Consider the following 13,310-nt stretch of genomic DNA (forward strand, 5'->3'; position numbering starts at 1 on the left):
AGATGCAGTTTCCCACAGCGGCAATGTAGGAAATAGATTACTAAGTGCTAAATTATGTAGCAAGCTTTGTAATGAAAAACCAGTAATGGACTGGAAAGCAGCACAGCCTTCTTGCAGAACTCCTCAAGCTGGTTATATGCAAATGTTACTTCTTTTAACCCATCTGTATGGCAGACATACAAAAATCTAAAATGATCAGAAACAACTTTTCTTTGATTGCAGTGCCATTATTAGTGGAAGACACCAAAAGCAATCCCACTTGGTCATATAGCTCAGTGATTCTTTAAGTTATGCTGCTTTTGGCTCTACCTTTACTGTTAATATATGACGTCAAAATGAAACAGACTCTAAAGTTTCTGCCATGGTGGATAAAATTGGTAGTATTCTGCAAAGCTAAGGCAAAAAAAGTCAGAAAAAATACAACTCTACTTCACTTTCTAGAGTTTGCCAGACTTCCTGTTTCCAGTTTTATTGTTTATGTTACACTGAAAAAGATCTTTAAAACTGATTAGATAAAACTGATGCTGTGTTTGTCAAAGACAATACTTTGTTGTTTACTTATAGGTTTTATCATTGTTTTACTCATTTGTTCTCTTACCTTTTTTTTTCTTGATCTTTTTTCCTTTGATGATGACGTTTGGTTGAATAAATACATGTTATTAATTGGACCAAACTTTTTTAATGAATGTAAATACAAAACAAAAGCCTTAGAATGGAATAGAATAGAATATAAATGTTCTTTAGTGAGACAGTAATACTTTCTAACTTTTTTATGTAACAACCACTAACGTCTTTACATTTTATGCATTGTTTATTATGAAACAGTGTAACAGTGCATAGTTAGTGTATGAGTTTCTGTTTTTGACAAAGAAGTTGGAAAGTGGCATAAATGTATATTTATATTTCTTTTAACTCTAGGAGTGTAAGTACTTTTTTAAGGCATTGTACTTGTTTGTACCAAAGGACAATAATAGCAAAGAAAATATAAAAAATTGGTTTTGCTCTCAGTTCCAACTTTCATACTATTGTGACACTTTGTGCATTTTCCCTCAGAGGGGATTGAAAGGTGAAAGTGGGCCAAGAGGGCCAGAAGGGAAGAAGGGTGATACAGGCCATTTGGGTATTGTTGGTCCCCGGGGATTTCCTGGCCAAGACGGACTTCCGGGTCAGCCCGGCCAACCTGGATATCCCGGAAAACCGGTAAGTAAAAACCCTTCAGACTTTGATGCTCAGCTGGATACAACAAGCTTAATGATACCGGCACTTCTCCAATGGCTGAAAGACCTGATTGATGTTTGAAGGTCCCTATACACTTAGGTGCACTTTCACTCAAGGCAGACGTCTACTGGACTTGTTCGCATCAAGGTCAATTTTAATGGCCACGTCATAAAACTCAAACTCAAACAATTTTGTATGCGATGCCAGCTGCGTTTCCTTTACAAATGTTTGTAAAACTTATACAGTATTCGACTAGTGTAGAAAAAAACACAATTTTGCAATTTTCAGTGTTCCCATTAAGTAAGAAATGCAAATAAAATCACACGTGTATAAGTTTGTTCATGAAAGAATTCATTAAAAAAACCTTCCGCTCCAACATCCTCCAGCTACTACCTGTCGTCGTCTTCTTTGTAGTTTGTGCCAGTGGCAACACCCGGTTGTTGATCATGTGACTCGTGATACGGAAAAAGTGATAAACCAATTTCAAAACTGTCAAAACAAAACCTCCTCATTCTAGCCCCCAAACTTTTAATAGAAAAACGAGTTTTTTTTTTTCAAAATTGACTGTTCCCATTAAGCAAATGTATTTTCGAAATGTCAATGGAAACACAGCTTTCTGAGTTGATAAGGTTGAGAGTCGGTGCAAACAGACACAAGTATGACTGACTGGCACAACGACTGAAAGTATTTTGAGCTTTAAGTAAAACAGTAATATTGGAAATGAGACCGAGGTCTAATGACGAGGTGGAGATGTTTTTGTGTCGCGCACAGATCATATCATGTTACTTTTCAGACTCTTTGGCCGCCTGCTATAGTGACCCTTCCCCCTGGAAAACCACAAGAACCGTGTAGAGCAGAGTCAAGTAGGCGATCCATATGCAGGCATAGTTAGAGACAAGATGTGTGTATTCCTGTTTCCAGCACCGTTCTCTTGACTAATGGCATATCTATGTGTTTCAGGGCAAATCTCCTTCAGATGAACATCTTCTTAAGATGTGTGCGGATGTTTTGCGCAGTACGTATGGTTTTAATCCTCTTTACCGCCAAACTAAAAACATAAACAACGAGTGCTTAAGCTTAAAATATCACTTAAAACAAGTACTGAAAAGTACAGTTAGAATTGTTTTTTATTAACATTCAAGAAAGTCCATTAAAGGTTTCCACACAGTGCTTGCAAACGTATTCAGGTGACTTTTTCAGGTTTGGTCGCATCACAATCTGTTTTAATTAGTGGTGGAACTCCAATTGAACATTTACATTCTACAAACATCTGAGAGGTGATCGGTGGAAACAGCTTCATTTTGAGCTATATTGCAAACGCGTACGAAAATGTGACTTTTTTTTGTTCATATTTTATACATTTTTAAAACACTCACACACGCACACACACAAAAAACACTTAGGGTATTTGTAGACTTTTTGAGCAAAAAGAATCATTTGCTCAAAAAGCACATTTTTATTTTTATTCTATATAATTTAAAATAAAGCTGTAACATAACAAAAAGTGAAGAAAGTGAAGCACTCTGAATGCTTTTCTGATGCGATGAAAGAATAAGTCAGATATTTTGACATTTAAGATAAAGGGAACTACAATTTCCCTGAAGGGGCTGCACAGTGGCGCAGTTGGTAGAGCTGTTGCCTTGCAGCAAGAAGGTTCGATTCTTCTCTGGGTTCAATTCCTGGCCCCGGTCTTTCTGCATGGAGTTTGCATGTTCTCCCTGTGCATGCGTGGGTTCTCTCCGGGTACTCCGGTTTCCTCCCACAGTCCAAAAACATGACTATCAGGTTAATTGGCCTCTCCAAATTGCCCCTAGGTGTGAGTGTGTGTGTGTGCATGGTTGTTTGTCCTGTCTGTCTCTGTGTTGCCCTGCGACAGACTGGCGACCTGTCCAGGGTGACCCTGCCTCTCGCCCGGAACGTGAGCTGGAGAGGCACCAGCAGCCCTCCCGACCCCACTGAGGGACAAGGGTGTAAAGAAAATGGATGGATGAATTTGCCTGAAGGAAAATGCCAAAGGGATTAATAAAGTTTCTATCTATCTATCTATCTATCTATCTATCTATCTATCTATCTATCTATCTATCTATCTATCTATCTATCTATCTATCTATCTATCTATCTATCTATCTATCTATCTATCTATCTATCTGTATGTTTCTAAATGCACTTTAGAAGTCATTCACCAGTTTCCTTCTATTCTAATGCAATGCAGTACATTAGCTGATAAATTATCCTGCTAATTGTAGCATTGGGAAATGAGTCATAAACTCACCATTCTCATTCAGAGAATGGAGCACAACTCTCTGCTCTCTTAGGACCCAGACTGGCGGTGTTGCTCCTCCTGTTGATGATTTTTTACACCAACAGCTTCCAATTGCTAAGAATACTCTGCTAACTGCTCTCAAGTACCACCATGTATTTATTATCTTTCACGCAAAATCTTTAACTTACCCGGTTAAAGCCCTGCTTTAGGAGAGTCGCTTCAACTGCTAAGCTCTTAAAGCAGTTGATGCTGCTTTAGGAGCAGTTTTTGCAACAACTTCTTCTCTGCAAAAACGTGTCTTTGCTGCTCGAGTCTGGAGTGATTGACTGAAAAATCTGCAAGGAAAGCGCTGCACTTTCAGTGGAATCGGGATTGGTAGAGTTGGTCAATTTCTGTCTATGAAATGCCCTGCATCCTCAGCTTCTGCACTTCAGCGGCATACAAAACAGCAATGGACTGTCCATATCCACAGTCCTTTGCTTTTTTAAAGTTTCCCTGTCAGGAAACCATTAAAGAGGAGCAATCTGGTCAAATGAGACCTTGGTTTATTATGCTTAAATGCTGTTTAAATGCTTTGTAAAACAAAAAACCAGAGCAAACACACTACCCCCACTATAAAGCATGGTGACTGCTATGAAACAGTCTTTGTCATACTTTCATCATACTTTTTTCCAGCCACAGAGTAGATTGGAACATAGATGGAAGGAAATACAGAGCACAGGAAAACCTGTGACAATTTGCAAAATCCTTGAGGCTGGGATGAAAGTTCATGCAGGACAATAACCTGAAGCATACAGCCAGAGTTATAAAGGACCAATGAAAGCATGTTCAGTTCAATTCAAAAATACTTTATTCCAAAGGGAAAATCAAATATTGTTGAAACTCATATCATCAAAGTTTCTTCAAATAGTGGTGGATGGTGGTGCTGTAGGGAAGACGGAGCTCTGGTAGCAGTCAGCTTTGCAGTAAATCTGAAGAAGCCTCTGACTGAAGACGATATTCCACTGCAACATGTCCTGGATGACATCATCAGATGTTGGGAAGCTCTGCTAATCCAGCTCTTTTGCTTTTGTCGCTTCTCTTCAAATCCCTTTCTGGCTGTACGATTAAAGAGATGTTGGAGTAGGGGACGTGATCCTCAGCCCTTACGGTCAATGGGAGAGACAGTTTGACTTCCTCCTTCTCTCTCTGCTCTTTGATTCTGCTCTCCCTCCATGAAGCCTCCTTTTCAACTCCTATTGGGTTGTAGGTCAAGTATTAATTTAATTTTAAACTGATATCTGATTAATACCTGAGGGTGAAAAGCTCCCGGAGCCCAAATGACTCTAAGACTGTGGAAGGGTTGAAGGATGTTTGAAGTCGAGAAAGACTGAAAGACATTCAATCTTGCATGTTCTCCCTGTGCATGCGTGGGTTCTCTCAAAAATTAAAACATTTTTTAAGAGCTTCTAAATCTCTCAGGAGCCTGAAAAGAAAAATTGTAGGTACCGTTACAAATCATAACTTTCTAAAAATATAAAAGTAAGAGCAAACCTCCTTCTGGCTTCACAGTATGTAATAATGCAATGCCCCAATCACAATTAGAAAACAAATTAGAAACAAAAGTCTAAAAATATTCTCATGAGTTCTTGTTCATGCTCATGAATAAGAAGGTCCAAAGACCAAACCTTAATCCGACTGAACATTTATGGCCAAAACTTGAAAACTTTGTTCAGAAACGCTCTCCTTCTGATCCGACTGATTTTAAGCTATTTTGAACAGAACAGGGAAAAAGTTCAGTGTGTAGAGGTGTAAAGTGAAATTTGTCAATTTAAGGTACATTTCTTGAACTACTTCTTTTGAACCAAGAGATGACACCTAAAAGGACGGACAGATATACCTGAAGCACAAGGTATTTCTGTAAAGTATTGACTAAGAGATGGCTGAACGCGTAAGCAACAGGTCTGTAATATATAGTCTGTTGTTGTGATGTGACAAAATGTGAAGGTTTAAGATGCAGTAAAATAATTAGAAGGCACCATATGTACAGCAAGACCTTTATACAAAGATAGCCAACATCTTACCCGGCTGCTATTAATAAGAAAAGTGTAAGACAAACAACAACCATCTTTCCTTAAACTAGGTCATACAGTGACCAATGAGTTTAATGATTTCAGTGGCTGTTGGTTTCCAAATGAACACAAAACTTTTTCTTATTAGATCATTAGATCAAACTCATATTTAAAAATGGATCATTTATGTTGTGACTGTACCTGCAGACCAGCTCCCAGCGCTCCTCCAGAGCCTCGCCTTCCAAGCAACGTGTGAGAGCTGCAGCACCGTGAAGGGACCCCCGGGTGAGCCCGGAGCACCAGGACCCAAAGGGTCCATGGGAGCTGCAGGCTACCCTGGAAGAAGTGGTGCTCCAGGTTACCCAGGACCACCTGGAATGCAGGGTCCGGCAGGCATCAAAGGTTTGACATGGCGCGTTTTAAATTAGGAGGAAAACCAGCCAACACGTATGGACAGAGTTATCTCATCTGTTTCTTTTCGTTATTTCAAGGAGGTGAAAAACAATGAGAATCTTCACAAGGTTTTCTCTTTTCAAGTCCATTTGTTATGAATACAGGCCTCGACATATTTTACTACTGATTCCATAAATAATAAGATGTGTTTAAAATGGTGACTATGGAGTCACCATTTTGTGCTGACAAAATAATGACCAATCAAACCAGAACAAAAACAGATTTATATACATCTTAAAACTGATTGCAGATTATGTTGAAACTTCCCACCACCCTCACTGGGAAAACATGCACTTTAAAACTCAATGATTCATCCTTCACTGCACTTTATTACTTTAGTATCCTGAAGCAACTCCTTCCACTCATCCGCTCCATGTTCTGTTTTGCAAAAATGTGCTACATGCAGCTGGTAAGTTACCAACCATTTGTGTAGATATGCATTCACTTTTGTGGAAAGAAATGTGAATTTTAAGAGAGAATGTACTGATAAGATTTATGCTTTGAATGCAAATAAGATATTATCAAGGAATCAGTTGTGATGACTGAACCTATTTGGTTATAGCAGGTTAGAAATTGGGCAGGTTGCCAGTTTGACACGTGAAACTACAGAACTACACATATAAACACATCAAATCCCGACCCTAGACTGGTATGACTCAGCTAATTCCCGTTGAGGTGCGAGGGCCTGACATCACCCAACGGTTTCCTGAAACTGATCAGATCATGATCTGTGGAATTCTTGGAGGTTTCAGTTTTGCTTCGGAGGAAACTGGGACGAACACCACACCGTCCAGTATGCTGGCAGTATGTCGATGATCCGCCTCCTTATGGAAGTTCTTTCAGGCTCAAAATGCACGGTGAAGTTTTTCACTTGATCAAACAACAGCGACCCAGGGGTCTACGCCATGACCCTGAAAAGATCAACCTTGATATATTTGATGTTAATTTTAACCCAGTGAGGACAGGGAGCAGGGGGCATTTAGAGGTTCTTTGGGTTTGAACAAGTCTGTGGTTAAGGTGAAGCTTCGGTTCATTACCAATGAGATCCAGTGCAATCAAATGAATGCTGGAGAAAAAGAAAACGTGTTTGAGAGAATAATCCTCAATAAAGTACTTTGTGTGCGCACTAATGAAGGCATCTATCCCACTTGCTTTCTTCAAAAGCATTATCCATTTGGCTGGCCCCTGGCCAAAATGGCCCTGCCCAAGAAATGTAGCTTTAATGGACTGGATGTAAAGTAAATTTTAAACAACCGAGATGAAAATGGAAATATCCGAAACAAATCCCGATTGAGAGAATTCATTCCGTTACGCATTATTATCACTAAAATGGTTGTAAACGGGCAAATATAAAGCCCAGAGGGCCGGGAGAGTTTTGGTACATTTACCTGTTAGTGTAGCATGAAATGAAAGTGTTTTTCTTTTTTTTTTGTTAAAGAAAATGTTTATGTTCACAGGGGACATCGGAGAGAGAGGGCCCAAAGGCAGCAAAGGAGAAGGTTACAAAGGACCTCCAGGACCTCCTGGACAGCCAGGTATGCTATCATCCTAACCAAAGTCATTTTTCAGAGATTTTAGGAATATGCTTGAGTAACTTTTGTAATTTGGACATAGACGTTACCGTGTCCGCTGCTGGTTAAAGGACATGATTACAAAAGCAACATATGTTTCTCTGGCAGCTGTGTTGCATTATTAAGGTGTGCATTAAAGTACATTGAAGTTCACAAATCAGTCTCATAGTTTCAAACCATTCTAAATATATTATTGAGCTTTCCATAGAGCTTTATCACATACAAAGAAACTCGATGAGATTCAGGTAGATTTCTCAAGATTAAGATTTTCTTTTAGAATCATTAGAAACTTTAATACTTCAATTAAGAATGAGTCAAAAAAAAGAGATAGTAACCAATCAGAAGTAACGTTTACTTTTACTTGACCTATGATTTAGTTGCAAATGATGAATTAATAATAAAGAAAGAGAAAACATAAATCAACAGCAAACCAAACTACTTACTCCACAACTACAGATTTAGCCCTACTGAAGTCTTAATGCGGCGCTCAGGAGGAGCCAGGCGGATGTCATGGTCAGACAGAAGGGCAGCGGGGGCATTGTCCCATCAGACCGCCAGTTCCCAAAACTCGAGTCAGTATCACCCTGCTAGAGTAAAAGAGAGGGTAAAAGGCTCACGGGGTCCAAATGACTCTTAAGAGGATTGAAGAATGCTTGAAGTCAAGAACGACGGAAAAACATCAAATCTTGACTGTTTAAATCCAGCATTTGTCAAGAGATTCTAAATCTCCCAGGAGCTTGAAAAAAATAATTTATGATCTTATTTTGACTCTGGTCTTTGAATTATTCTGAGAAGAATAAGAAAACAAGAGGGTGAATTTTAATCTGAACCATTTGGTACCATCAACTTTCAGCACCAAACGGCCTTTAAAGGGATGATTGGTCTGAAATCAGGGGGTTTGTCTCACCCACGGAACTGAAATGAAATCTCGGTATAAACAACTTATTTCAGGTCAAAGATCACTCTCATCCTGGCTCACTGTGCATTCAGAACAGCTCTGAGTACAAATGGAAAACAATCTTAAAGGAACTAACTAAAGACACATTCTAAAAAGAGGATAGCGAACAAAGCAACAACAAAATGTATTGCAACCGAATATTAAACGACTTTGGTGATTCATGCTCTGGGTCCTTCTCACTAAATCCGGACTCAGCTCAGGAGCTTAGGCTTCTGGGGAAGGAGACATCAAGGGGGTCTGATCAACCAATCCGAGGAGGAATTGAGGTAGCCTAAGAAATCTATGATAAAAATTATTCTATCATTTTTTCCAAGACACCTTCTTAACAATTTGAATGACATTTTCAACAAGATATTTCAGTAGATGTAATACTGCAATGTGGTTATTTTAGACGGCTATTTTTCTAAAAAGTCATCATTATATTGAATAATGTTGACCATCAACATTTGACAATACTTCAAATTTAAATTAAGAAAATAGTTATTTATGCATCCTTAGCAAAGTTTTATGAAGAACTTTTCACATCCAAGGACCTTCGAACAAAAAAATATATGATCCAGCTTCTTTTTAATTCTAAAAGATTTATCAACTTCACTGCCAAGTATCAGGCTTAGTACTTCTTTTTTTCTGTTAAAGAAAATGTTTATGTGCACAGGGGACACCTGTATTCATAACAAATGGACTCGAGGAGTCCTGAAAAGTCTTACTGCAATTTTTTTTTATCTCTTCTTATTACTGTAGGAATGCAGGGTCCTCGAGGCTTTGATGGTATTGGCTATCCAGGAAGTCAAGGAATTCAAGGAAAACCTGGACTACAAGGAGATCCCGGTAAACAAGGCATCCCAGGTCTTCCAGGAGTTTGCGATGTGTCCATGTGTTATCGGACCTACAACCACAGGCAACATTACAACAAAGGGCCGGATGTCTGAAAAGCCGGTTTTAGCTCTGTGTCCAGATGTTTGGAGGAAGTCATTCACTGTATCACTGCTGACTCCCTCAAAAGAGATTGTGTGGGAATTATTGCACTGGAGGCAGTCGGAACCTCATTACGTTGGAAAGGCGGTCTAAGACCATGAGGTTCACCATGAAACGCAGCCAGTAGTCCAGAAGCCAAGTCTCTTCCAAATACCATCCCGGAAGATTTCCAATTCCTGAACTGAAAAGTAGGGGACGTTTTTAATTCATTGACGGAGAGACTGATATTTTGGTCAATAAAAATATCTACCTCTGCTTTTCTCTGACGATTGTTTGTCAAAATCCTCAACAGAAACATTTTGAGTCCCTCCACTTTTTTGCGATTCCACGACTGTGGAAATTTACTCAAAATCAACAGATTCCCACATTTTTACCCCACATTCCCACCCTAATGCATAATTGTGAGTTTACTATATATGTTCCAGATTCTAACTCCCACCTGCAGGTGGCAGTATTTCCTACTTTTACTACACTGCCTCCTTAGTCTTACTTGATGCCAAGTTATAATCCGTGATCAATATGGGAAGTAACAAAAATCAAGTTATTTAAGTTCTATAAAGATTAAAGAAGTTTTTGTTCAATTTGCCTGTTTATTTTTTTGTTTCTTTTATTTCTAATATTTTTCTTTTATAGATGTAGATTTTGGAAGTGGCTTACTGAGGAAAGGGTTTCGCAAAATTCCTTACAAATATATCTTGAGGATCCCCACAAAATCAGTGACTTTGAATAAAAAAATTAAAAATCACGAAGTCGTGAAATCTTGAAGGGACTGTAACCTGCTTTGTGTTTTGTTGTTTCTCTCAATATCTGATTCAGATTCATTTGGAAATGTTGTCATGGAAACTATTTGGTATTTATGTCTTGGCATTTTATCTGTTTTTTCACTTTCATTTCAGTAGTCACACCCTGGTGTATCAGATGCTTGGTGTTGATAACTTGAATGGATTATGCTGTTATTTCTGATGAGGAAAAACATTATGACCACCTGCCCAATAGAATCCTGTCTCCCCTTTTGGTGCCAACCCAGCCCTGACCTGTCTTGGTAAAGACTCCACCAGAACCCTGCAGATGTGCTGTGGCATCTGGTGGCATCGTGTCTGTAGTTTGGCCAAGTGGGACGTGGGGCCTGTAGGAATCAGGCTTGTTTTTCCAATTCATTCCTCACATGTTGGACTGGGTAGAGATCTGAGGGATTTGGAAACCAAGTTGACACAATCGAAACCTTCCTGAAGAATTTTGGCTCTGTGCAAGGGTGCTTTCTATGTATATATACTTCCATAGGCAACAAAAATAATCTATTTTTGTGTATCCTGACATTTTCTACCTGTTATTTGAACTATAACAGCTCATCTGATGGTCATATCACCCGTTCACTGCTGTTCTTTTGCTTTTGATAGATACCGAAGGTTCTATATCAAACTTATTCAGTCCTATTTTCTCTGTCTTTAGCATCTCAGTGGTTTACTTGCGAACAAATGTTAAAATAAAGATACGGTGTTATTTGTTTCATGTATCCATGATTACAGAGTTAGTTATGCCTGATTGATTAATGTTTTAATCGGAGGGCATTTCACTTGAAAAATCTAGACCTGTGGCAACCTAACGCAAGTTCTCAGCTAATGTTATTAAAGATGTTATGAACAGTCATGTGTAACTTTGAGGCAACAATCTAAATGGGCTTTAATTGCCTTTGTATCATTCATTCATAGTTAAAAGTATTATGTGGTTAGAAGTATTTATGTTCAGTTTTATTCTGGTCCATAATTATTATTCATTCTACTACTGCTGTGTTTTACATTGCTAGACATTAATGGAGAAGTTTTGTTTGTGATGCATGTATTTGTGTAAATAAACAAGCAGAAGACCAAACCATGTGGTGTTAGTGTTTGCATGACCAGCGAATAAGACGGCTGCAAACAAGATAAAGGGGAAGTGTTTGACTACAGGAGGTTTATTTGGAGGAGTGCAGTTGAAGCTTTCAAGACCAAGAACATCATACCAACCAGCGTGCCAACCAAGATGTAGCAACTGAGTAAAAGTATTCATACTCATGGTCAATTCTTATTAGGCTACAAGGGAAAGTTGCTCAGTCAAAGGTTTGCTCAAGTTAAAGTACTGAAGTGCTTATTTCTGAAAATACTCAAGTATTCAAAAGAAAGAAAATGATATTTTCTAATAGTGCATTACTGTATTGTTTTCTATGAGGGGCCGTTTAGGACAAATTCTATGTTTTGTCTCTCACACACTACAAAAAACTCACGCACACTCAAAAAAAACATTTCACACACTCAGAAAATACTCAAATTGCGTATACACACTACTAAAATGTCACACACGCATACACATTTTATCTTTCTCGCACATTTACACTGTCCTAACATCTCACACACATACACTGTCCTAACATGTCGCACACACACATACTGTATGTGTGTGTGACATGTTAGTACAGTTGTTAGTACAGTGTATGTGACATACACTGTACTAACATGTCGCACACGCATACACATTTTATCTTTATCGCAACCATACACTGTACTAACACACACACATATACACTGTACTAACATGTCGCACACGCACACACAAAATACTAAAATTGCGCACATATACTACTAAAATATCACACGCAAACATTTTTTTGTCTTAGTCACAACACGAAAATCGCACATATAAACTAATAAAATATAGACCCATTATTTTGCATGTGAGACTCAGTTTTGTATGTGTGTCACGGAAGAGGCGGGGCATAATTTGGAGTTCAGATCGCGCATGCGTTTTACCACAGTGAAGTTAGCTTCAAGTTGGATATTAGAGCTCCACGGTGCAAGCGGCGTTTACCTCAAGGTTAATCCGATTTATGAACGCTAATTTCGGCCAGCCGTTCTCTACCGTTCCCTCCTCAAGCGCTTGGAGGTTTACCTAGGGCTTATTCCTGTTCTAAGGCCGCTTCTCCGGCTCTAACGCTGGTTCTAAGCCGCTCACTCGGGTTCTAACGCCGGCTATAATGCTGGTTCTAAGGCCGCTTACTTCGGCTCTAAAACCGGAGATTTTAAGACAGTGTATGTGTGCGAGAAAGATAAAATTTGTATGCGTGTGTGACATTTTAGTAGTGTGTATACGCAGTTTGAGTATTTTTTGAGTGTGCGTGAGTTTTTTGTAGTGTGTGAGAGACAAAACATAGATTTTGTCCTAAACGGCCCCTCATAGTTTTCTGAGTGTGTAACGTCATAATTAACATAAAAACTTACTAAACTCAAACATGGCGCTGATTAGACATATTTCCAAATCCTAGGTATGAGCAGTGACTGTGATTGGTTCCCCTTCTCGTAAATGGCATTGCACGTGGCCAATTGTATTTCAGTAAAGAAAAAACAGTAAAAGCAGACTACAAAGTTACGCTGAGCCAAACGGACCGAGGAATGACGAGCTTTCTGGAAAAATAGTTGAAAGTGTAATATTTTTCTTTGAAATGTGTGTTTTTACATACCTGTGACAGCCAACCACCAGGTATGAGAGAGACAATCTGTCTACAAATCGATCACTAACATGTCGCACATCGATCTACAAAACTTTCATTATGAAAAACTTTCAGTGCTGTGAAAACAAATATGTAAAAATCAGTTTTTTAAAAATAAAAGTTACATCTGCAGCTTTACATACAGAGTAAACATACAACAGCTGAAAATGTAACAGAGATTTAAGGTCTAAATCCATTGCATCCAGAAAGTATCCATAGCCCTTCACTTTTTTCACATTTTGCTATGTTACATCTTTTTATTTCCAAATTGTACTGAACTAATCTCCCTCCTCAAAATTCT

At 38.7% G+C, this 13,310-nt stretch overlaps 1 protein-coding gene across 1 annotated transcript in view; it reads left to right on the plus strand.

Annotated features, from left to right (window-relative positions):
• LOC103482359 (uncharacterized) overlaps window positions 1-11,358 on the plus strand; it is a 62,857-nt gene extending 51,499 nt beyond the window's left edge. Inside the window, exons 28-32 of the mRNA XM_008438486.2 lie at window positions 1,054-1,200; window positions 2,179-2,233; window positions 5,740-5,934; window positions 7,443-7,520; window positions 9,256-11,358. Coding sequence (XP_008436708.1) covers window positions 1,054-1,200; window positions 2,179-2,233; window positions 5,740-5,934; window positions 7,443-7,520; window positions 9,256-9,443 — 663 coding nt within the window. The 3' untranslated portion in view covers window positions 9,444-11,358. The remainder of the gene's footprint in view (window positions 1-1,053; window positions 1,201-2,178; window positions 2,234-5,739; window positions 5,935-7,442; window positions 7,521-9,255) is intronic.
• The last annotated feature ends 1,952 nt before the right edge of the window (window positions 11,359-13,310 follow it).

The sequence above is a fragment of the Poecilia reticulata genome, chromosome 20 (genome assembly GCF_904066995.2).
Source record: "Poecilia reticulata chromosome 20, P_reticulata-male-v2, whole genome shotgun sequence".
NCBI classification, from domain to species: domain Eukaryota; kingdom Metazoa; phylum Chordata; class Actinopteri; order Cyprinodontiformes; family Poeciliidae; genus Poecilia; species Poecilia reticulata.